Source organism: Plectropomus leopardus, chromosome 19 (assembly GCF_026936395.1).
Source record: "Plectropomus leopardus strain MGB_pleo_1.0 chromosome 19, ASM2693639v1, whole genome shotgun sequence".
Lineage (NCBI taxonomy): Eukaryota > Metazoa > Chordata > Actinopteri > Perciformes > Serranidae > Plectropomus > Plectropomus leopardus.
Window position 1 is genome coordinate 22,153,861 of NC_142194.1, and position 24,575 is coordinate 22,178,435.

Here is a 24,575-nt window from a genome sequence, read left to right on the forward strand (position 1 = left end):
GCGAGGTTTGCCTCCGGTGACCGGCGGAAAGAGTACCGATTTGTTAGTAAGTGTGCCTGTCACAGTGGAATCGGCCAATCACGAGCTGTAGCTGCATTACCTAAGGTAAAAAAAAAAAAAAAAAAGAAAAGAAAGAAAAGTTTCGACCATAAACGTAGCAGACTGTTATGTAATAATAAAAAATACTAAATAATAAACACCACCTCAACCTCCGAAAAAGCGCAATAACAGGGTTTTTTTAAACAATAACATGCAAACATAAATTAATTAAAACATGTTATGACAGTAATACTGTCTGATTTTCTAACATGGGCTATACATAGCCAACTTAAATATATTCTAAGTCACATTTGCAGTTATAATTTACGCAAGTGTTAACTCATGTTAAATATATTTTGAGGTATATGTAATACACGTGAATAAAGGTGACACACGTGTATTTTTTTTAAGGCACGCATTTTGATTTGCAGTGGTGGATGTAATTACATGATTACTGGCTTATTTCCACCTGGGCGTGCCTGACAGACCGGCGCGAGGGCTCTGCATCCGACACACCTGCGTGGATTTCACTGATCATCAAAGTAATGTCCTCTGAGGGAAAAAAGACATTAAATGCATTTACGCCCAACACAGTGGCGAGAGGCCGAGGTGCAGGCTGGTTTGTTGCGGGGGTCATTCAGTGTGTTCCACGTGCAAGACTGTTTCTGTAAAACACGTGAAGAAAGATCATTAACCTCCGAGTCACGCAGTCAGACCTGCTGGCCATAAAAACTAACTGCTGTGGAGTTCCTGCAGAGAACTGTCAGAGAGGAAGTCTTTGTTATATTGCATTTATAAGAGGTGTTTTCAGAGTAATAACACACATTTAAGGGACTGTTCGTTATTTATGGAAGAGGAGAGGGAGGTGGAAAATGGGCGAAATCATTTTTTAACCCTTTGCAACTTGGGGTGACATCACTTGTGCTGCTTTAAGATGCCTTTTACATGTATTTACACCTTTGAACCCTGAGCAAATTGGTGCAATATGTTTAAAAAAAAAAAACAAGGGGAAAAGAGACAATGAACAACCTTGTAAGAAATGTTTCACCATTTGCATGAAATTAACAGATTTAGATTTTTTTAAGGTAGCTAAAAGTATTACAGAGGAAAAAGCCAAAAACACTGCATTTATCATTTTTATTACATATTTAAAATTGTTACATAATTATTTTAAAAAAAATTAAACCACTGTGGGTGATTTCCTTTTTTGGTTTTTGTTTGTTTAACTTAATTTTAGTCAATACAGGAGTTGACATTTCGACTTTTTTATATAGTCAAGTGAAAATTTAAATAAAAATTGAAAGAATAAATTAGCTCCCTGATATTTTACAGAGTAAAAGTTCCTCCCATGCTGACTTTCCTTGCATTTTTTAATTATTAATTTGATCTGCAATCATGAAATAAAATGCCAATACAAATAATCGGCAAAATAACAAATATCGGTGCCAATAACCGGCCAGGCCGATAATCTGTCGAAGACTTACCTGCACAGAGCTCTGAGCTCAGCAAATCTGTGAGGCCAGGTCCCAAAATCCTGTGAAAAGTCTGTTAGAGTAAAGGCTGTGACAGCAGTATATTGATCTATGACCAAAGTTTTAAAGTGACACGTGCAATAATCAGGGCTCATACAATTTACCAATAAATTCCCATGACTTTCCAGGACAAATTTTCATGACCAAACATTCTCTGAAACAACTTCTACTCTTATCAACGACTCTTTTTCTTAGCTTTTAAATATATATATAGTATTTTTTATTTATTTTTTCAAAAAATGAATTCCCAACTGGATTAGACCTGAAAACTTTAAATATAACTGTTGTTTGAAATGTTTACATCAGCAAAGTCACTGAGATTGACATTGGAGTTTGAAGTTACCCTCGTAGAGAATTACGTAATGTTCAGTAACGTGACTGATCTGCCTGAACATCTAAGTGCTGTTTAACCAATAGTTAACAAATTTCCATGACTTTTCCAAAACTTTTCTGGGTATATTTAATTTTCCAAAACTTGTCCAGGTCTGGAAATTACAATTTACAAATTACATGACTTTTCCAGGTTTTTTAGGAAGGTAAGAACCCTGAATAATTAAAAATGTGTGTAATGTCCAGGGAGATGGCACTAGGGGTGTTTTCTGTCTTGTGACTTGACCCTTAACTCTTTCCAGATGCAGCTCAGAAATGTGTGTAGTTTTGATGCCAAATCTAAGCACATTTTACCCCTCAAGAATTGATAAAAATGGCCAAGAATCCCTCTAAAACACCACATTAAGATACCGAGATATTAGAGAGAAAAATCCAGAGAAAAATCCATGCTGTGATTTATTAACAATAATGTTTGACATTTGGTGATTTCTGTATCAACTGCATTTTTCAGAGAATGGATGGCGAGCACATTTTTTCTGGAAAGTGCTGAGAAAGCCCCTTATTGTTAACATACATATTAAAGCCAAACATCCTCCGAATGCTCAAGGTCTCTAGTTTGTGGCCGTAAAGTTTCATGAGGCTGTGATTACCGCAGAGGTCACTACCCCAAAACCAGTTTAAGTAATTTCAAGACTGTGTAGAGACAGCAGTGTGCAGAAATATTCAAAAAGACAAAGATAGCATGCAAAAAAAGGCATGCTTTTTGCCAAAAACTGCATGGGACAAGCATAAAGTGGGCATGCCTGTAAAGGGAGACTTAAGGTTAGAGGTCAAGGGACATCTGTGAAATGCTTGTTTTGCCATTGCCAAAATTCAGACTAAATTTGGAGCGTTATTAGAGAAGCTAGACGTGGCATGATCGGCATCAGTTAATTCTTTGGGACTTGATATCTGTATCATCACTCTAGTGTTGAAACTCAGCCCGCTGAGGCCTCTCGCAGACAGGAATGTCAGCCGGTTTCGCCCATCGGGTTTCAGAGGGTTAATCAGACCCTTAATAATTATAATGTCCACAAGTTTAATGTGTGCTTCAGTAAATTGAACAAGTGGTTATAACAACTAAGCCTCCTTGTTTGTTTCGTTTTGTTGTTTTCCATTTTTCCTCATTTATGCTGTTAATTCTGTTATTGCCTTTGATTCTGCTGCAGTCTCTCGTTGAGGGGTGAGAAGGTAAGTGGAGCAAAAAAATATATATTTTATATACTTCGCAATGTTCTTATAATAAAAATACAAAAAAAAAAGAAAAACACTTTTTTTTTTCTAAAACAGTCGGTTTATTAAATGCTTTCAAGAGATTTGGTCCACTTAATGAGATCATGAAATTCCAACCAGGGAGGAGAAAAGAGAAAACAAAGTCAAGGGGGATAAAACAACGAAACAACGAAATGTAAAAATACAGTACAAAAAGAGGCCTTGTTTTTTTTCCACTTCTTACAACCCTGGTTTCTTCATCAGAGTTGTTGAAATCAATTCAAATAACCAAATAGTTTCTAACTGATTGAAAACTGTTAAATTAAGACTTTTTTTTTGTGGCTGTGTAGATGTGAGTCCGTGCCGGAAATCAAAAGACAAAAACTGTATGAGGGGTTTAGGAAAAAGTCCTGTTTAGATGAAAAGATGCAAACTAACAAGCGTCTCCAGCGGTTTCACGTTTCTACATTGGGGCGCAATAAACTACATGTTAATCTGAGTTTGCAAGGCTGCATGTAAACTGGAATATTGGTGTAATGTATATTTTCATTCACCATGTAAACAGCTAAGTAGGATTTTTTTTTTTGGAATAAGGGCCAAAACAGAATATTTTTGTATGCAAGTGCATTCATGGGCCGCTTTCATCACCTTTTTAGCATGAATGGAAATCAGCTGTATTTGGTGGGGTTTGCAAAAAATCAGAGCAAAAAACAGGAAATCAGAGCAAATGTGTAAAAAGTACTGTGTCCACGTGAAGCTGCTTCCCTTTAATATGTGTCGTGATTCGCCTGCTGACACAGAACATGCAGCACAGGTTCCACTGTTTTCTTTTTTCTCTGCAATTCAGTCACATCATCAGCAAAAGACTAGCCTCCTCTAAAATGCCCCCCATATAACAAATACGTCCAACATGTCTTCAAAGGCAGGAAGCCAAACATTAATGCACTCTTTCTGCACACCAAACTCAGAAAAACGGGCCTGTTGCGTAGCCAAATAGATTTTTTTAATGAAATTCCACCTTCCACCATCTTCGTCAGACAACATTTAAGTTTTCGTAGTTTTGCTGGTGTATCTAATGTTCGTTTTCCATCTTCAGCTGCTTCGCAAACATACTCAGCTGACAACTACTGAATGATGAAGAGCGTTTAAACGTCCGAACAACAAGATGGGAACACAATCAACTCTTCCACAGCCACAGAAAAAAAAACAGCTCCACCATCTCTTATCTAAATTACCTTATAAGGGTGTCTAAGTATTATAATAGGTATCAGGTATCATATACTGTATATAGTAAGCAGGATTATACAATAGGGTATGTATCATCTTATAAGTGTAGGATATCGAATAAGGCGCTATACGGGAGTATATAGGCTACTATGTATGCTTTTGTCTCCAGATCTGTCTCTGCCTGGTGAGTCGATTTAAACGAAAAGCACAGGCAGTGAGCAGCGAGCTCTGTCGCTGGGATACCGTTAATCATCAGCCATCTTCTCTTTGTCTTTAGCCTAAATAATCCTTATACACAGAGCTCACGCGACATTAAACTGTGTGAAATGTCTTCGGCTACTGATGACCCACAGGCGGCTAAATAAGAGACATCACCACCTGCGGGACTGAAAAACGTCTTCTGCTCACTGCCTCCCAGTCAGAGCTGCGCACCGCTGCATACACAGACGCGTATTTACTGTTAATTATTATATTCATACATGGATACATATATAAAGAGAGTTATACATTGCAATTAACATACATATATCAATAGCATATAGAGAAGAAATAGAAATAGTCAATAGATAGCAATCATTATCGTCATCATATTCATCATAATACTAGGAGTAGTAGTAATACGATCCCTCGAAGAAGCTAATACCTGGGGCTGTTCCAGACCGGGGCTCGCTGCCAACAATCGCCCAAAAATTACTGATGCAAAACTGACCTCAGATCTGCATTTGAGGCCACGTCCAAATTCCAATGGGGGCAGAAAGTCTGTTTTTTAACAGTTGTCCTTCTTTTTATTTGCATTTATCCACTGACTGCAGACAAAACATGCTGTGGTTTCATGATCTCTTCTCTCATTTTTTCACTTGCTGCATTTGACCGTAATGATCTGGTTGAGTGTAAGGTTGGTATTTTGGGAGTTGAAGCCATTTGTTGCCGAGGTCACTCTAAATACGAAAAATGGCCATGGTAAGATCATCCTGACGACGCGAGTCAACATTTTGTTTTGCTTTTTCCATCAGTCTGGACTCGTTTCAGAAATGAAAATCCAATCTGAGTCAATTAGGGATCCATAGTTCTTAGTTCATCAGCTGGCTCCGTTAGTGATGAAGAAGACGCTCTTTGGTACAAATCCAGTGTTCATGTTTGGCCAGAGATTGCACTAATGGAGGGCGAGTCCAGACTGATACAGAGAGCCAAACACAATGCTGAGCTCACGTCTTCAGGATGGTCTTACCAGGTTAATGAAAAATTACATAAATACTTTCACATACATGGCAGCTTCTGAGAAATCTGACCTACGTACTGCAGAACAGGAGCTTTGCTGTATTGTCTGTTAGCTGCTGAACTTTGGTAAGTCTGCTCTCAGTGTAAAGATTTAACCCTACTAGGACAAATCAAGCCTGAAATTCAATCAATCAGTCTATGCATCCACTGCCTGCAGACGAAATGGAATATCACAAAACACTGAGTGTAATGTCAGTATTTTGGGAATCTATTTGATGTTTTTATGCAGAGGTCACTCTGGACAAGAAAATGAAGTATTTATATCATAAAGAGTGCAGCTTCTGAGAAATCTGACCTACACACTGCAGAATAGGAACTTGACTGGATTGTGTATGTCCAGTTTAGCTGCTCAACTTGTGAACAATGCAAAAAAAAACACTCTGAAGTTGGGCACTCAATTTCATTTCCTCTGCTCTCAGCCTAAAGATTTAACCCAAATACATCACATTCAGACAGAAATTAAAATCAATCTATTTATCTGCTGACTGCAGACCAAATGGACTGCATTTTTGTGATCTTTTCTGTCGTCTTTACACTTTTTTCTGCTCTTATTGTGTTGGTTGCGTGTAACGCCAGTATTTTGGGAACTGAAGCCTTTTGTTGCCGAGGTCACTCTGCACACGAAAAATAAGATGAATACTCAAAACAAAAAGTGCAGCTTCTAAAATATTTGACGTACACGTTGCAGAAGAGGAACACTGTGTGTGTGACCAGTTTGGCTGCTGAGCTTGCTAACAAAAAAAAAAAATCAGAAATCAGGCGAGTCACTCGATGTCCTTCCCTCAGCTCTCAGCGTTAAAGATTTAACTCGACTATAACGCATTCAATCTGCTTCAACCCCTCCGTACAACCCCACTCCCCCGTCTGGAACAACCCACACAGAAGGAAAAATTACAAAATAAAAAGAAACATAAAAAAAAAAAAAAAATCACTATCTAGTTCAGCGATACATGTCATATAGCAATACCTCAATAACAAGAAGTTCTTCTATGTAATCAATACAGGTTTTCAGGTTATATATTTATTAAGCTTAACCGCTAAGTTATCAATTATTATTAGTAGTATACCATTATTTGTAAATATGTATAATATGTGTGTATCTGAATATAAACATATCTCCATCGTGTCTCCGTCTGTATTAAAGGCTAGAATAAGATGGCAACAGATATCCTGCCTCATTGTGTGTGTGTGTGTGTGTGTGTGTGTGTGTGTGTGTGTGTGTGTTTTAGTGTGTTTGTGTGTTGTTTATAGGCACAATATGTGGTGGTTCCCCTGCCTCAGGCGAGCAGGTTTCCCATCGTGAAAAGGTTTAGGAGCTACGGTTAGCTGTCAGGAACGTAACGTCTGGATGCATATGAGGAACACAGGTTTCCGTTTGAAGGCCGTGGGGGCGTGATCGGTTTTCAGGGGAAACGATGACCGCAGTTCGACTGAAGAGGCGGACCTTACTTTCAAATCATCTTAACTATTCTCACAATCAACTATAGAAAAATACATTCTTAATAATCTCCTGTTTGTTTCATTCATCTTTTTCTTCTTGGTTTCACTCCTTAAATAATCTTTTCTTCTTTAACTATTACAAAACTAATCTTTTTTTTTCTTTCCCCTCACAACTTAAGTGTTTTCGCTCTGCTTCAGTCCAAGTGAGGTCATCGTTTCTTAATGGGCATCTGCGGTCTGAAGTGATCTAATGCTGAGAGCCGCTCAAGCCAGAAGTGTAATGTACTGCAGTCACTTCTCAACACCAGCTTCACATCTCTGTCAGCTGCCTATCAATAGTTTGAAGGGATAGAAAATGTATTTTAGCCACCTAAAAAAAAAACCAACCTAAAAGAAGCCAATATCAGTTTTGGGATTGTACCTGACTCAGAATTATGTCAGTCGTAATCACCTTTTGCTGTTGAACATAAATATTCGACTGTTTGTTGATTTTTTGTGATAGGTAGGACTTTTTTTTAGGTGACTAAAAAACCTATTCACAGCAGTAAATTGCTTACTTCAATGTCCGACTCCAGCCTGCTTTTCCAAACTGAGGACGTACTGACTGACATCTACTGTCTGTAACATATTGTCTATGGATAAAAAAAATCTGTCCTATCCCTTCAGAGTACATGATGGCCGCTTACTGCTTTGAACCACTAGCCATGTGTACTTTAGTCACAGGTGATCAGTGAAGATTTTTTGTTTTGTTTCCACATTGTCACTTTCCCTTCTGACATTCAAGCATGCTTCAATTCACCTGAACAACGGCTGACGGCAACTACAAGGTTATTTTGTGAGTGTGTGTGCGTGTCTGCGCTCGTCCCCTACAGGGATGCTTAGTTTCATTACAGCTATCGAGAGGCCGACTTAAATCTACAAAGGGAGGGGGGGTGGGGGGCTGTCATGTTTGTTTTGGGGCATGTACGTGCATACATTCCACAACCACAGCAACGTTTTAAATGACTAATTTCCTAGTATTAAAGGCCCTTGCAGGCATTACATTCATAGCGTTCTACCAATATGGCAGACAATATAACAAGGAAGTACAAACTCCCCTTTGAAAAAAAAATTACGCTCAAAATTATTTATCTCCACCCTCCCGCAATATTCCCGTGAAGGAGCGAGAGTGGGATTTGGTTGTCACGCAGCTTTAAGTGTCCACCAAGAACCTCTTTTTACAATGCGCCATAGTTTAATAGCACTGTGGGCTTGGCATTTTTTTGGCACTCCAAAGTTAAAATTTCAACTTCAAGCATACAAGTACCAAGCTTCAATTAAATTATCACCAAGCAAAATTTAAGAGCTGCGACCAGCGCGCCCACCCAGTTTCAGTGCTGCAAGGATTTTTTTTTTTTGAAAAAGAGGTGCCGGTGGACACAGAGACTCAGTCCAAAGAGCACTAGGGAACACTAGGTGATTATTTTAGTCAGAGCAAAACTAGTTGTCTGTGGAATTTCTGCGGAAAAATCTGCTGAAGGGGAACCTAAAGGTGCTGTGTGTAACTGCAGCGTGATATTCAAACACAAAGTCCTGTATTTTCAAAGCTTTCTCTTTGTGTTAAGCGGTGCCTGTGACTTGACTTGTGTATTTTGTGTATTATGTGTTTTTCTCTGTGTGTGTGTGTGTGTGTGTGTGTGTGTGTGTGGTGGGGTTGACCATTTCGCTGTGTGTCCATCTGCTCTCACACTGCTGGCTGGATGTTAGAGGAGGTCAGACTGGCGAGATGACAGACTGTTGGGTTGAAGCTGGTGTGGCTGGCCTGTCTCTCTGTCTGCAGCTCAGCGGCGATCAGCTGCCTCGAGTCGATGCAGCGACACTCAGAGATCGTCACCGTCTGACAATCGCCGGCCTCCCTGAAATGATATACATCAACACCGCTCGTCTCTCACACTTAACCAACAACCATGTCCACTGAGCAAACTTTTCTCTCTTTGAATACTATATTTTGCAAAAACAGGGGATCTTGCATCTTGACTAGTTAACTGTTGACATCATTTCCCAACCTATCTACCAACCAAACTATCTTAATATGTGAATATGACTAACACTTCCTTATGTAACGGAGTTAAGAGATAATGTGATCCCACTTGCCATATAAAACACACTACAAAACACGGGAACTGGGGTCTCCTATTGTAAGTAAAGGCAGCACCCCTGTGGTTTAGGGTCGTGCACCCCGGGGGGTAGCAACAGTTGGACCTCGCTGCCTCCGGGGTAGGTGCATGAGTATGAGCTCTGTCTTTGTTTTATATTAATTACTTTCATTTTAATATTAAGGAGTGGTTTAAGTTGTATTTTGAATCATAAAGCTCCCGTACGGTCGAGCCTTTTTTAAAAAAGTTGACGATATTTGTCTTTTATTTCTGTTTACAAATGGCTAAAGTTACACATGTTAGCTAACTTGCACTTTCTTTTCATTTTACTTCTTGCAGCCGCGTGTGTGTATAGGGCAAACTGGACTGACTGTGTGTTAAATTTCCATGCCAGGTACGCTTTGTGTTATTTTACGTTCATTTGTGGACTGGTTGAACAGTCGGACCTCGCTGCCTCCGGGCCGTGTATGTGTGTGTATAGGGCGAACTGGACTGACTGTGTGTTAAATCTCCATGCCAGGTCAGTCCAGATGAGAAATAAACGGCAAGCGTGCCAACGGTGAGAAAGTCTGCCTTGTCACTAAATACACAACGCAAGAGGAGTACAAGGACCGCTACACTTACATGCCCTTCAAAACACATAACCCTAGCAACACAAGATAAAAAGCAACATATGTCGACAGTATTCTAGTCAATTCAACATCAATATAATCCATAAAGATAAATATATCAAGAATCTCAAAAATAATTTTACTAAAATCCATCTTAGGTCAACATCGCCTATGTTCAAAGTTGTACTAAATCAAGTTTAAGGGAGTAATCTCAAATACATAGAAAAACTCCCGTTCCATCTCCCTAACCATCTATGATCAGAACAGAAGCAGCGGTCTGTTTGTTACAGCAACACTGTCTGCTCTTCAACAGAATGACGCAATTGACCAATCAGAATCGAGTACTCAACAAAGCCCTGTAATGAGGTGTTATAACCACTCACCATGCCTTCTGTGTAATCTGCTGTTATGGTGACCTGCTTGTCCTCTGGGGGCGGGGTCACAGCTGCACTATCTGTGCGTCTACTCTGATTGGTGAGCTGCAGCCACAGTTCGTACATCTGTTGCATGTCTCTCACTGAAGAAGGAGTGAGGGAGGACAGAAGAAAAAACAACCTCAGTGACCTTGGATATTTTGTGGAAAAACAAGTAGTGCGAATTAAGACCAAAAAAAGGTTATTTATGGTGAATGTAGTTTCAGGCAAAACGATTAAAATAAACTTGAGGAGTAACATGACTAAATCTAGAACTTAATACACCACTACTCTTTTGTATACCACACATTTAATTAAAAGCTCTAAATGCACAGATCTGAAAAACACTGTGGTTCTGGATGGACCAATGAACTTACAGCTGTTGTTCTTCATGTACGTCCAGACGTCCCTCTCCTCCAGACTGTGAGCAAATGAGCAGTTCCCAATATAGTGGCACTTCTTCTGCTTCATCACATGCACACACATCTAGATAAAAAAACACAAGCAAAAGTAGAGAGCTGTTAAAGGAGGTCAACAGCACTTCAACAGAGTTTCCTTCTGAATTAACTCCTCTAAATTGGAAAATGTCACTTTGTTTTTGTTTGTTTCTGTCAAATACAGGCCACAGAAGAGAATCGGGAACAATGTCAAGGTGCACTGCATTTTGGGTATAAGCATCCATACTTTAGGGCAAGCTTCTCCAACAGAGACAAAAAATAAAAATGGACCAGTCAGAGAATAAGTGGACTACTTCCTAAGGAAACAATTGAGCGCTACTTGAAAAGCACAGAAAAGACACAGGGATGTAGGCTTGTGGAGTACATGTATGTCATTGTTGCTGTATTTTTTTTTTTTACTACCTTCGGCATCCTAAAAATGTTGTTGTCATTATGTTATTTTTTTTATTTAATAAAAAAAAGTATTGCATCTTCATTTTTTAAGTGGTATCCAAAATGATTAAGTATTAACTATTTTGGTATTTTGGGTATCTTTATCGAGTAAGAAATTCTAGTATTGTGACAACCTGACTCACGACTACCACTCTGGTCACAATCTTCTTCTCTATTAACTGTGATGGAAAACTGGTGTTACAATTGCTTTGGTTACCAAAAAGAGTTGAAGTTTAAAACGCCTTAAAAAAAACTACTAGAATATGGTAATCCTACAACGACTGTGTTGGTTAACACAGTTGACAGTGTCAACATGAAAACACGGTCAAAGACACAGCTACAGCTACAAAATAATAAGACACAGGGGTGAGGGGATTTACAACAACACCTGTCCCCCAGGGCAGAAACAGAGTCAGCTGTACTCGGCATGTGAGCGAGGTGGAGAGGAGAAAAAAAAACACGAGGACTCACGTCATATTGCTGTGGATAGGTGCGAGAGAAGGGCAGAGGACGAACAACAACCCACTTCTTCTTCTCAAATGATTTCACGAGCAGGACCCGACGCTCCTTTGTCCAGCTGAGGAGACAGAGAGCAGACATTAAAGTTAAAAAAAAAAACAAACAAAAGGAACAAACAAAACAACGTAACAGAGAGTGTTAGACAGGCGTCACCTGTGGCGTGCTTTGGCCGTGCAGTACTTGAGATTCTTGTCAGGCTCATTGACTTGTCCTTCTCTCCAGCACTGGCCGCACACAAACTTCATTTTCAGGTTGAGGGGTCGCCCTCGTCCCATCCCTGCTCCTAAACCTCCCACCCCCAACCCACCCACTGGGCCCACACCCCCCACCCATGACATCTCCCCTACTCCTCCGCCCCACCCCATTCCCCGACTCCTCCTGCAGGTAGGCTGCTGCTCGGATGGGGGATGTGGATCGGCTGAAACACACAGAAAAGGAGAAATTTAATGATAAAACAGACACATTTTTGCTGCGTGCCTGCCAACTAGTGTTTTGAAGCTGTTACTGCAGAGCAACCCTGCTCTGTTATAAATGCTAACTATGGCGCAGACTACGGTGTAGGCTCTGCATAGAGTCAAAATACAACTAATAATCTGCTTTTAATATGGCCGGAAAAAACCCAGAATAAACAAGAAACTTGTGAGTTAATTTGACTCAAATTTAGCAGCCATATTTTGACTGTAATTACACAGCAGGCACTGAAATAAACAAACACAATAACACACTACAGGTCTGATCTCACCCTCAAAAAGAAAAAAAAAAATCACACATGAATTACTCCCACATTTGAAAATGTAACAAGTAACTTTAATTCAAGATTCTTGCAAAAATGTAATCACTGGTGAATGACATGATGGACCCAGGAATGATAAGGCTAGTCTCGCCCACCCTATCAGACTAACACAGCACAGTGGTAACTGCTATTTTTAATTGCTGAGAAAAAAAGGGTGAGATATCCGACTGTTGCCTCACCTTCTGCTGCTTCTGTGCATTCTGCTCCAGCCTTTGCCAGTGTCTCTTGGACTCCTGCACCATCTCTTCATGGGTGATACCTGAGAGAAATGTCAGAGAGCAGCTTTGTGGAAAAACCCTTCAATGGATTAATTTATGACTGTACTAGATAGTTCTGGTGTTTACTGTTGTCTCATGCACACCAGTACTCTGTCCACTCAACTTCTGACAAATACATATTTTTGGCAGTGCATTATAACAGTTTTGCCAAGCAGACTTCTATTTTTAATCATAGAAATCAACAAGATAACTGGTGTGTGTGTGTGTGTGTGTGTGTGTGTGTGTGTGTGTGTGTTTTCTACCCACCGGTATCCTGCTGCAGGACCCAGCATTTGAGCTCTATGACGGAGTGAGCGAAGGAGCAGCTGTCCTCACGCTGGCAGCCGTAGCGAACCTCGTGGCGACACACGTCGAACTGGCAAAGAGGGTGCAGGGGACGCACTTTGCTGTAGCGCACATTGGCGGACCTCACCACGTGCACCAGGCACCTGCAGCAGACAGAGAAGCAAAGTGAAATTTCTTCAGCATTTAGAAACTTTTTGGGAGCAAAATGAAGACAAAAAACTGGGTTACACTTACTTGTTGTCGTCGAACGGGTGTCGAGCTGTGAGGTTTGAGCAGACTGCTAAGTTTTCTTTGCTGCGTTTGCTGATGATGCGAGGCTTACTGTCAAAACATTCCTGTTGAGAGAGGAACGAGATGCAGCTCACTTCAAATGCTCTAAAAGTGCAGATGTAAAGAGACTGGAAATGGTTAAGAGTGGGGTCCCCACACATTTTTTATGTACAAAATTTCTACAGTTTTCCATGACTTTTCAAGGACCCAGACGGGACGTGGGGAGAAAATGGATACATTTAAAAGACGGTAAACAAAATGTTGTCAAACATCGACACACATTGGAGCTTCTTTACATCAACAGCTACAGAAAATACATTTTTCTTTACGTTACATTACCATATCCATGCATGAACACTGCAACAATTTCATTAAACACAACAAAATTCTGTGACTTTTCCAAAACTTTAAATTAGTTCTAGACCTTTGAAATCTGGATTGACACCAATTTCCCTGTGCTGCATTCAGACATGTTTCACAGGTATTTTGAGCGCTGAGCAAACTGGTTTGATTTCTTTAGAAACACATGGTGAAAAACGGAATGATAAACTTGAAAAGAAATGTCTCGCAAATTGCAAGAATTTAGTCGTTTTAGAAAATTCTATTAAAAAAGCTAGGGAAATGTTGAGAACGCTACATCTATAATCATCATATTTATATATTTAAAATTATGTTATAGAATTATTACTTTCAAAGCACCTTTTTTCAGGTCCTATCTTAGCTTATTTTTGGGTAATTTTCTTGTACTTCTTACTAATTTGTTGACATTTTTTGGGTAACTTCTTGAAATGAGTAACTTCTTCCCATTTCTGAAAGAAGTCAGGCTAATTTTTTACTTACTCAATGACTTTTCCGAGCCTGAAAAATGCAACAGTAAAATCCCATGACTTTGTCAATGTTTTCCATGACCGTGGGAACCCTGATAAGAGAAACAGACTGTGCTCTCACCTCACAGAGGAACATGAACATGCCCATGTGGAGCTGCAGCAGTCTGGTGACGCTGAGCGCCCGTCTCTCCGTGCTGCCCAGCGGATCAAACAGCAGCTCTCGGCTCAGCGCGCCCTTCCTCTCCTGGGTCCACACGTCAATCTCTTCCTGGCAGTAAGCAAACGTACAGTTCTCGCCATACTGACACTCCTGACGCTCCTGCACCTCTGTGGGGACCAAAGACAGAAAATTAAAGTGAATAAAAACATGATTTTTGCCAGACTTCACCTCCATTTAGCTGTTGGGGCTTTTTCTCAAATCGATTTTCACACCTTCAAAATTAATTCAAGTATTTTATTCATAACATAATACCTTTACAGAGTACAAAAGCCCCCAGGAAGTTGTTGCGTGCAGGCCTTGGCCGAATCCTCTTCCACGTGGGGTCATCTGCATTTTTGAGGCGGCACAGTAGCACATCCCTCTTGCAGCGGTGTGCTGCCTCCGGCTGATACTTGTAGTCCATCACTCTTGGACCTGTGAGCACGAAGAGGAAGGAGAAGGTTAAATTACTTTGTAAAAGGTGAGATATAGTCTGTAAATGATGTTGCACCTCCTATTGGTCAGTGACAGAGGCTGATAAATGCCATTAAAGACTATATACCTCTGTGCTAACAGAGACAGTAATACAATTACACCCCACGGTAAACATTTGCAAAAAACACAAGTTAAAAAGAAGCTGGTCAAAGGCAAGTGAGAGAAAGTGACTGAGAAACTTGAACCAACCTATTCGGCTGTAACAGGCATGACAGGCCTGCCGAAACTCGTGTGTGGCTGCCAGAGGATTCCTGGAGAGCAGAGACAGATTGGTTCCTGCTGGACCGTTCTGAAGAGGAAGAGGAGGGGGGCGCCGAGATGAGACGTTAAACACAAAGACTGTTTAAGAGTCGGAAATGGCTGCTAATTAATAGAAACCGGCACCATTAACCAGTGATGTTGCTGGGTAAGTGTCCTGCAACTCTGACACATTAAAATCTTAAAATCATGCTGTATTATGTGTGTGCCACTATGTGTCAAGGGGATGCAACCAATTTTTTCGCTGATAATGATACATAGTGGACAACAAATCTGTGTGGAAATTAGAGTTCTCAATCTCAAGCAGAGCCCAACAGGTACTGAAAAGCCCAACGGGTCAGACCGTATTGGACTGAAAATGTGCGCTGATTGGGCCAAGTCAGGTAAGTCTCTCAGCACATTTAATTAATTACTATTTATTTAAATGTAAATCCAACACATATTATTGCCTATTATATATTTATTCATTGACTGATTGATATCGTCTCCCACTTAAGCACCGGACAGCAGCTCCTTCTCCTTCTCGCCCTGCAGGCACTACAATTTGTCAAAAAACATTTTGCAAGATATGATGCAAAAGTGTGTCTGTGTGTGTTACTCACTGCATGTGCGGCATTGTGGTTGCGCATTCCCGGGATGAAGCTGTGACACACTCGTCCCCCTGAGGACCAAAGACACAAGGACACTGATGTCAAACACCATGTAGTAATGGTGCTGACTCACACCGTCTGCTGCTGACGCATACGGCAGGTTAAAGCAGCTCCCTGGGAGCTGTGCTCTGGTAACTGAGCAAGAGCAAGCTAAGACATTGCACTGGATCAGGATGTGTGTACGTCAGTTACATTTTTTAACATATAGCCGGCATGCTTTTCATTCCTCAAACTCAATCTTCTTTTTAGTAGTGCCGTGTGCAAAGCTAAAAGTCACAGTCTCTATGTACTTGAGTAGAAAACCAAAGCATGTTTAGATATACTTTTATTTAAACATAATTTGAAGGAAATAATTCCTGTAACAGTGTAAATATTAATTCAATATTTAATAAGTAAACAGTTGATTAAATCTTTAAGGTTGTCCTGCTCAGACACAGCTGGTGTGTGTCTCCTCCGCCCTTGTTCTACTCAAAATGGAAGCAGACCCAATACATCCGGCCACTCGTCACTAATAAGCCTTTGTAACAAAAAGCTTTAAGGCAGAGATTTCTGTCCATACGGTATTTTTCTGACATCTTCTGATTAAACTTTTTAGCTGCCAAACAGAAACTGTTTCAGGAATCAAATGTGAAACCGAATGTAAAACGATTTCTGCATTCAGATTTGCACTAGTTTGTGCGTTAGATAAATGAGGGTTATTGTATCTTTTCCCTTTTTATCCCTTTGTTCCCTTCTTTTTTTTGGGTAAGTGAACTATTATGACAAACATGTGCATGCCATGTGTGATTTAATTTCACTAAACCCAATTTCTGGTAGTTGAAGTTTATTTCCACTAGGATAACTTGGTGCAACATTTTTTAAAAAATCAAAGACTGCTTTCTCAACATGAGATGAAAGATAAAGACTCGTTTCTCACCAGGGAGAGTGTATTCAGACAGCGAGTCCAGCCCGCCAGCAGCGACTCCTGCCTTCCCCTCTCCATCTGTGGGGAAGCCTCCCAGTGCGTCCTGCGCCTGGGTGGAGCCCTGGTCCCGCTGGGCCAGCTGCGGGTACGGTTCCAGAGAGGGCAAGTCTCCGATGGTGGAGCTGAAGAAGGCTGATGGCAGCTGGGGGGACGGGGCCGGAAGGTTCGGGGAGTACGGAGGCCGGAGACCCACCGCCGTGTTCGGGAGGTTGGTGGGGATAGCACCCTGGACTGGATTCTGGACCAAGACACAAACAGAGGCAAGCATTAGGCCGGGTTCATACTACATGATATGAGCCCCATTATAGCCGAACACGGCGTTCTAAAGATGTCCGCTTGGATTGTGAACGACAATGAGTGTCATAAGGGACAATCATTCGTTTTATCCCATGTAGCGTGTCACAGGAGACGACAAACAACACTGTGTCTGGGACATCTCACGACATCTCAACAGAAAGTCTAGCATGTTTGATTTATTTATGTACTTTTTTGGGTATTACACGACTCTTTTCAACACAGCGTCACTTTGACCAGTAGGAACACAGAGCGATCTGCTGCCCTGGACAACGCCCCCAGCATTTTCGATATTTTCTCAAGAGACTTAACTTAGCAGCACAGGGCAAAAACAGCAAAAAACTGGCATGAAACAGCAGTGGCACTGAAACTAACAAAGAAAGTTGATTCTTCACATCGAAGATGGATCGGATTAACAAACATACCATAAACTTACGAAATAGTGTGTAGGCCTTTACTCACGACAACAGCAGGGAGTTCTATCTTTACTTACACAAACACAGGCCTTTTTTCTCTCACTGAGTATGTCTGTGTTGTTGTTTTTAATTCACCCTGTTAAGTTTAAGGCATCACGCCATCATTGTAAAGGCAACACATCCTGTATCGACTTCAAATTAAAAGCCCCCTATCATTTAGATGGAGAAAATCCCTTCATTTTATTAAAAAAGTCTCTTTTAATGTGAAACATCTGCAGGAACTTTTTATGGAGAATTCACTGACTTGCACAGCAACAACAGTTAAGCTGAAACACCCACGGTGACTGAAAATAGGATGTCAATAATAGAATGACATCATACACATCACGAAAGACGAGCAGCGATGATTGTTCATGGACAAACATATTGTCTGCCAAGTCTGCATGCCAAGTTACGGCAAGATTTTGTGACTCCAAAATCGCCTATTCTGACATAGTGACGGTCGGGACGGACAAACAGGTCGTGTAGTTTGAACCTGGCATCACTTCATGAAGTGGGCCGTCAATTTGAGGTCACCTTTGACCAAAATGCACTTTTGCAATTCAAAATTCAACAACACTTGCTTCTGAGATGATTCCCTTTCATCTGATTACAAAGGGGCATTTCTAAGTTTAATCAAGCAAAGATTACAAGAGACAAACTTAAGTGCTGAAAAAATGTTAAAAGTAAAAATAATTCTAGCTCCAAAGTGATGTTTGATGTCTCACTCGTCTGTCCTTCACTCACCTCACTGACTTTCTTGGGGATGCAGTCCAGCAGACTGTCTAACTCGTCCTTGATGACGCTGCTGCTGCATTCATCCATGTGCTCCGACACGGGGACGGAGTACGGCATGGGAGGCAGGCCCTGGCTGCTGGGGCTCTCCGACAGGTCAGTGCACGGGGTCACCACAGGGGTCGCCGGGTCATCGCTGACTGGGATGGGTGTGGCCAAAGGAGCAGGGATGCACTGCGCGTTAGCCAGGTCCGCTGAGGAGGACAAAAACAGTGATGGAGGGAGGGAAATTAATATGATAAACAGATGGGAATCGGTAACAGACATGTTCAACACACGTCACTCTGTCATACCTGGTCCAATGTCACCCAAAGATTCCAGCCCATTGGAGGACATCTGAAGACAAAGAGCGGGAAAAAAAATCTGTCATGATTAGCCTCTCATTAAGTATTCCAAGTATGTACCTCAACACTGCGACAACAGCACCCACCTCTCCTGTGGGTGGGGACGTCTCCCCATGATTCTCCCCCTCTGTTGCTGTGGACTCTGTCTGTGGGCTGACGTAAGCCTTACGGCCCTTCAAGCCCAGTTTAGTGGCCAGATCCTGGGCCAGTTCACTCACTTGTCTGTCCTGGAAGACGAATCGCAAAATCTAGATTAACTAGAGATTAATCATCTCCATTAACCCTTTGTACTTTGCAATAGAGATGGTCCCACTCGTACCTACACTGATATTTTTGCTTAATGTGTCATTTCTAGGGAATATCTTTAAATGCTTCATATCCCTAAAATCTGTACAACCTAAAATAAAGGCTATGTAAGCCAATAAACCAGAATAACTGATAAAGGTATTAAAAGTGTCTTTAAAATATATGCATACAAAAACCAGACATGATTTTTCATCAGATTAAAAAAAGAAAAATAAAGGTGTCAGGTGTAAGATTCATCAGTCATTCCAACTCTCTCATAGCAACATCCGACGGCATACTTATAGAACGCAGCAGTCACGCGAATTTTTCTGCAAGACTTCAACTTGACCGAGACTTTTTCCGGGTCAGCACCAAAGTCACTATCGTCTCCGACTCTAAGTATAACATTATGAGCACATCAGTGAGAAAAACAACCACTTTTAATGGCCGAAACTTTGCCATATGCAAATGCCCCACAGGATTAGGTAAAAACTGTTGAAGATGCACCGCAGATCCTGGCTCAGCTGATCTACCGAAGCGATTCCAAGATCCACGATAAGCATGAATCATTCACACATCCAAACATGTAAACATAGGGCCCAGGTTGAAAAATACTGCAATACCCCTTTATGGTGGTTCTCATCACACTGATGTTTGTTCAAGTGTTCATTTTTCCGCTAAGTTCGATTTTAGCGATTTATTTAATTTAAAAAAAGGGGGGTTTTCCACCATGATTGACAGCTGTGTATGTCAATCTTTGCACTCGTGTTCAATGGTGCTGCTCGTGACTGGTCAGACAGGTGTTTTTGCAGGAATTACCCCAACGCGGAGATTGCTACTGCGCAGAATCTGGCTCCAAATAACGTCACCAGAGCAAAATGGCAGTGGTTGTATCCCGGATATTTTGGCTTCACTTAAGCACAGCGGGGGTAAGTAGGGACTTAGTTTATGGTCATGATGTGATCACAGGAGGCATTAGCTTCGTGCTGCAAAAAAGAATGAATGCTCTTGCTATTATGGTTTGTATTTTACATCTATTTTAACAAGATCAACAACAATCTCCTGCAGGACAGCAGGATGTCACTTTTTTACTGGTTAACTAATTTCCTGAGAGAATTTTTCATTTTAAACTAGATCTTTAAAATCTACATGAACATACATTTAAAAACATACAGAAGTAATTTATATGAACATTTTCAGAGTTGTTGACATACGTGTGGTGCTGTGAGGAGACATTTGGTTCCACACTCATAGGCCTCTCTGAGTCGCCCCAGCTCCCTCAGACAGATTGCTTTGCGGTACAAAGCCCTGCGACTGCCTTCTGACACACACAGCGCACTGTCACAGTCCTGGATACCACGCTCATACTCCCTCTGAGACCGGAAAAAACAGAGATATACAGTAAGAGCAGGAAAAGGCTTTGGACTTTAAAATGTTATTTATGAGATGCCATGAGTTTTAAAGGGTTAATTCACCCTAAAAATCCCGAAAATCCTTATTTTTCATCTGACCTGTGGTGCTATTTGTCAATCTAGAATGTTTTGGTGTGAGTAGCAGAGTGTTGGAGATATCGGCTATAGAGATATCTGCCTTCTTTCCAATATAATGGAACTATAAGGTACTTGTGCCAAAAAAAAAAAACATTTGAAAAACTCAACAGCAATGTCTCTTTCAAGATATCATGACCCCATTACTCAAGATAATCCACAGACCTTGTTGTGAGCAGTTTGATGTGGGAACTATTATCTTTCTACTGAACTACACTCGCTAACGGAGTCACAGCGCAGAAGGAAGTGTATATCTACTCATGGATGAGATGCTCCAGCTAGCTGCTATATTGATCAATAACATTAAAGATAAGAGGAAAAATATGTATTTTTGATTTGGGGGTGAACTGACCTATTTAGAGTCATTTCACATGAAACAAAAAGACACTTGCGCAAGAGTGACCCTCAAATACAATACTAAAAACAATACCCCGCTGTGGAATGCACATCAATACAAAATTGTCAAACCAGCGACAATACCTTGATAGAACAGCCACAGATTAGAGCACACTCACAGACTTAAAAACCCTAAATTTCAGCCCCACATTAACATTTCATTAAATGCAATTCCCACAGTAGGAAATAATTTCATTCCTGCAGTCAATGTAAACACAATAACTAACAGAAGCTATTCTATCTTTCTCATAAGTTATGCTACCATAGAACGAAAACTAAGCTGTTAAATAAACTGTAAATGTACTAAAGCTGAACATTTTTTCCAAAGATGAGTCCTTTCAACAATAAACAGATATACATTCCCTACTGCATTTCCTGTTTGTCCACAAGTATCTGCAAGTGAGATGTCCCCTCTTTCCCCTTCTCCCTCACCGTCTGGTAGCAGGCAGCAGCCCGGTTGACATACAGGCTCTCCAGCAGCTCGTGGGGGATGACGAGGGCCTCCGCCTGAGCGTAACGTGCAACACTGATCCCCTCCCCGTACTGCTGGGTTGCCTGACGACAGTCCCCATCTCGAAAGCAGGAATTGCCTTCGTCCAGCAAGTTGCACACCAACTGGGTCAAAAATGCCTGGGGGGAATGTGTAGGAAGGTCACACAGAGACAGAATAATGCAGGAGGTGAGAGAGGGATAAGGGGACATAAAAAATGATGGAAAGGTGATAAAAGATGGTCAGAAAGAGAAGGAAAAGAGAAAAAAAGCAAAAGACATATGATTGAGGACAAAATAAATCACAATATCTGAGCTAAAATATACCTCAAGATACAGGAGAAAATAGCAGAAAATGTGAGTACAATCAAATCTGTCAGTGTTACTGTTGATTAAAAGTTGTGACCATAAAATGGGATGAGAAGGATCAATGCAAACCTCATAACTCTCTGGCTCTGGGAAAGGCAATGATGACCTGGGGAGAGAAGTTAAGAAGGCTGTCACTGAGTCATTGTACTCCATATAAAAGGGTGAAAATATAAAAGGCTGTCTTTGCTCATAATACCTCTAATCAGCTGTAAAGTCAATATTAGTTGCACACTTACTGGATAAAGCTCATGGCTTTCTGAATTTCCTCTCTTCGTTTCTGTCGTTCAGGATCCATAATCTGAGGGGAAAGACAAAACTGACTTAAACAGTCTCAAACTCCACTACACAAGAGTATTAAAGGGTTGCTTTGGTATTTTTCAACCTGGACCCTATTTTTCCAGTTTTGTGTCAAAGTGAATTATCGGAACAACAGTGAAATTAGTCCAGTATTGAGCGAAAGCACCGCAGCTAACAGTCACAAAACAGACTTTAATGAAACCACTTGGGGCATTTGTGCATCACCAGCTTAAAAAAGTGTTTGTTTTTGCCTATGACAGGCTCAGATTGATATTCTATATCTGACAACATTATAGAGAGGATCCCTGCAGACAGACCTTTTGTTAAAAAGTAAGATCTTTATTTTTAACCAGAAACAGACCAAAAATCACTATCATTAACCCACCACTCAATTTACAAAAACATTTATTTTAGCATGTGTAGCATCAGCATATTTTCACATCTAACTGGGTGAAATAGGGGTTTATTTCAGACAATCGGGAGTTTGTAAATGTTGGAACAGTGAAAAAACAAACCAAGATGGCTTTTATGAGTTTAATTTTGTTACTGTCGACTTGTTTATTTAAATGGAGTTTGGCAATAGCGACTTTGGAGCAATTTCTGGTTGAACATACTCCTACTCTGGTACAACATTACAGAAAGCATCTGACATACATAGACCTTTTTGTTAGACACTTAAGCAGTCATTCGCAATACGGGATCATTTTTTAAGAAAGGCGTTTCGCTTGGACAAAAAAAATTGTCAAAAAAAAAAGTCCAGGTTGGAAAAATACAGAAGGGTTAAAGGGTAACCTTTAACCTTTTGAAACCTAGATCAAAATCAGCCAAGTGTATGCCTCTCACAAATTTTTAAACCTTTGAAGCTTGAGCAAATTGGTTTGACTTCTTTTAAAAAAAGGTGACAATATAACCTGAGAATTGGCTTAAGAGGTGGAGAGAGAGAGAGATAGAATCCATAGAAAATTATACAAAAAACTAGGCAAAAATATCCAGAAATCTACATATCTAATTACATGTTTAAAATTAGGCTTCAAAGAAGAAATACATTTTCATTTTAATTATTTTATTCTTTATTTATTATAATTTCCCGGTTTTTATTCTTTTACTTTTGCTTTCTTTTTTTTTTGTTGCAAATTTCAGGTAATTTTCTTAAAACTCTAGAAATAGGTCATCTCTCCTTCAGTTGCTTATAGCATTTTCCCTGTTTATCTTTTCTCTTTTTTTCTTTAATTAATGCATTTACTTCAAAGACACCATGCCAAATTGCTACGGTGTTGAAGGGTTAACAACTTTAACGGCTTCGACTAACATTCCCACACATAACATTGATGTCCTGATACATAAAGTTGCTCCTGCCATGATTAAAACCTTTCCAAAACCACCCAACCACTTACAGTCGCACTGAACAAGCGAAGGCCCACCACTAAAGAGCAATCACCGTGCTTGCGTAAACAAACAGCCGGGACGGTTTATCGCGAAGACGGCCTCAGCATTTTGTTAATCTGAGGGAGGCACGATTCGCAAAGAAGTATTTGACGCATAAATTGCGGACATTTTTAGGACGGCTGTCTCAACATTAGTCAGATGACACATTTTTTGTATAAGGCACAACAATATTAAGAAAATGCCAAGCTAACGTTAGCGTGTTGGCTTACGGGTCAACTCAAAATAAACTTACCCAAACAGATATACATGTAAATTACACAACTTGCATCCCGTTAGCTGCTAATGGCGTCAGTGTGGTAGCGTTAACCCAAACAGGGTTTACCTGCCGGCAGTTGGGATTAGCCAGCTAACGCTACTTAGATGCTAATCACTGTAATTTATCTTAACTCGCGCTGATAAAAATTAATAAAGCATACTTAACTTTCAATAATATTTTTGAAGTCACATATGTAGTTTCATTTACATTCATAAAGGATTGTTGTTGAGCTGGCATATGAGGCTACAGTGTTTCTAAACCTTACCAGCTACCTGGTAAATCAGCTAACTTGTATGCTAATAGCCACTTAGCACAGCTACTCACCGAGAGTTGAGTCACAGCGCTTTTCAGATCAGAGATAGCTTTACACAGTGTTGGCGGTAAAGACAGGTAAACTAGCCAGCCAAATATCAGTGAATGTCCAGGCGCATATCTGTGAGTTCCGTGTCCCTGTCATTGGCATGTGGCAGGGACACGAGTTTGTCTGCGCTACGGCTGCTGGATACTGACTAGCTAACGTTGGCTAGCTCTTAGCTAACTGCTAGCTGTTTCCAGTGAGTGCAGCATCGCAACAAGTTTTCAGGTGAAATATTGCCACAGGGGGGCAGCAGAAACTGTGCCAATGCTCAGGACGAGCTTCGTGTGCTGTATGTTGTGCATTTTCCATTGCTTCTTCTTTTCTTTTCTTTGAAAGAGAAATTTGAGAGAGATACAACATCACTAGAAAGGAGACACACTGGGGCCACAAAGAGATGCAAGTGAACTGCAAATAATCCCAAGATAACTATAAAAAGCAGCACAACCACCACAAAGAAACACAAAATGTCTACAAAGAAACACAAAAACACCACAGAGATGTAAATTAACTGCAAGGAGACACAAAATAGCCGCAAATAGCAGCAAAACAACCATAAAGAG

The 24,575-nt window shown here is 40.6% G+C and overlaps 1 protein-coding gene across 1 annotated transcript; it reads right to left on the minus strand.

Moving 5' to 3' along the window:
• Nucleotides 1-3,211: 3,211 nt before the first annotated feature.
• On the minus strand, nucleotides 3,212-24,233 carry zc3h7bb (zinc finger CCCH-type containing 7Bb). Its single transcript, XM_042507716.2, is given in 22 exon segments — nucleotides 3,212-8,992; nucleotides 10,227-10,360; nucleotides 10,634-10,742; nucleotides 11,618-11,723; nucleotides 11,819-12,023; nucleotides 12,026-12,083; nucleotides 12,638-12,717; nucleotides 12,983-13,164; nucleotides 13,256-13,356; nucleotides 14,240-14,445; nucleotides 14,591-14,752; nucleotides 15,002-15,101; nucleotides 15,673-15,731; nucleotides 16,637-16,922; nucleotides 18,181-18,422; nucleotides 18,522-18,564; nucleotides 18,659-18,799; nucleotides 20,072-20,230; nucleotides 21,233-21,430; nucleotides 21,728-21,764; nucleotides 21,895-21,956; nucleotides 23,982-24,233. Coding segments are annotated over 21 exon segments (2,703 nt in total). The 5' UTR covers nucleotides 21,954-21,956; nucleotides 23,982-24,233; the 3' UTR covers nucleotides 3,212-8,956.
• Between the last annotated feature and the right edge of the window lie 342 nt (nucleotides 24,234-24,575).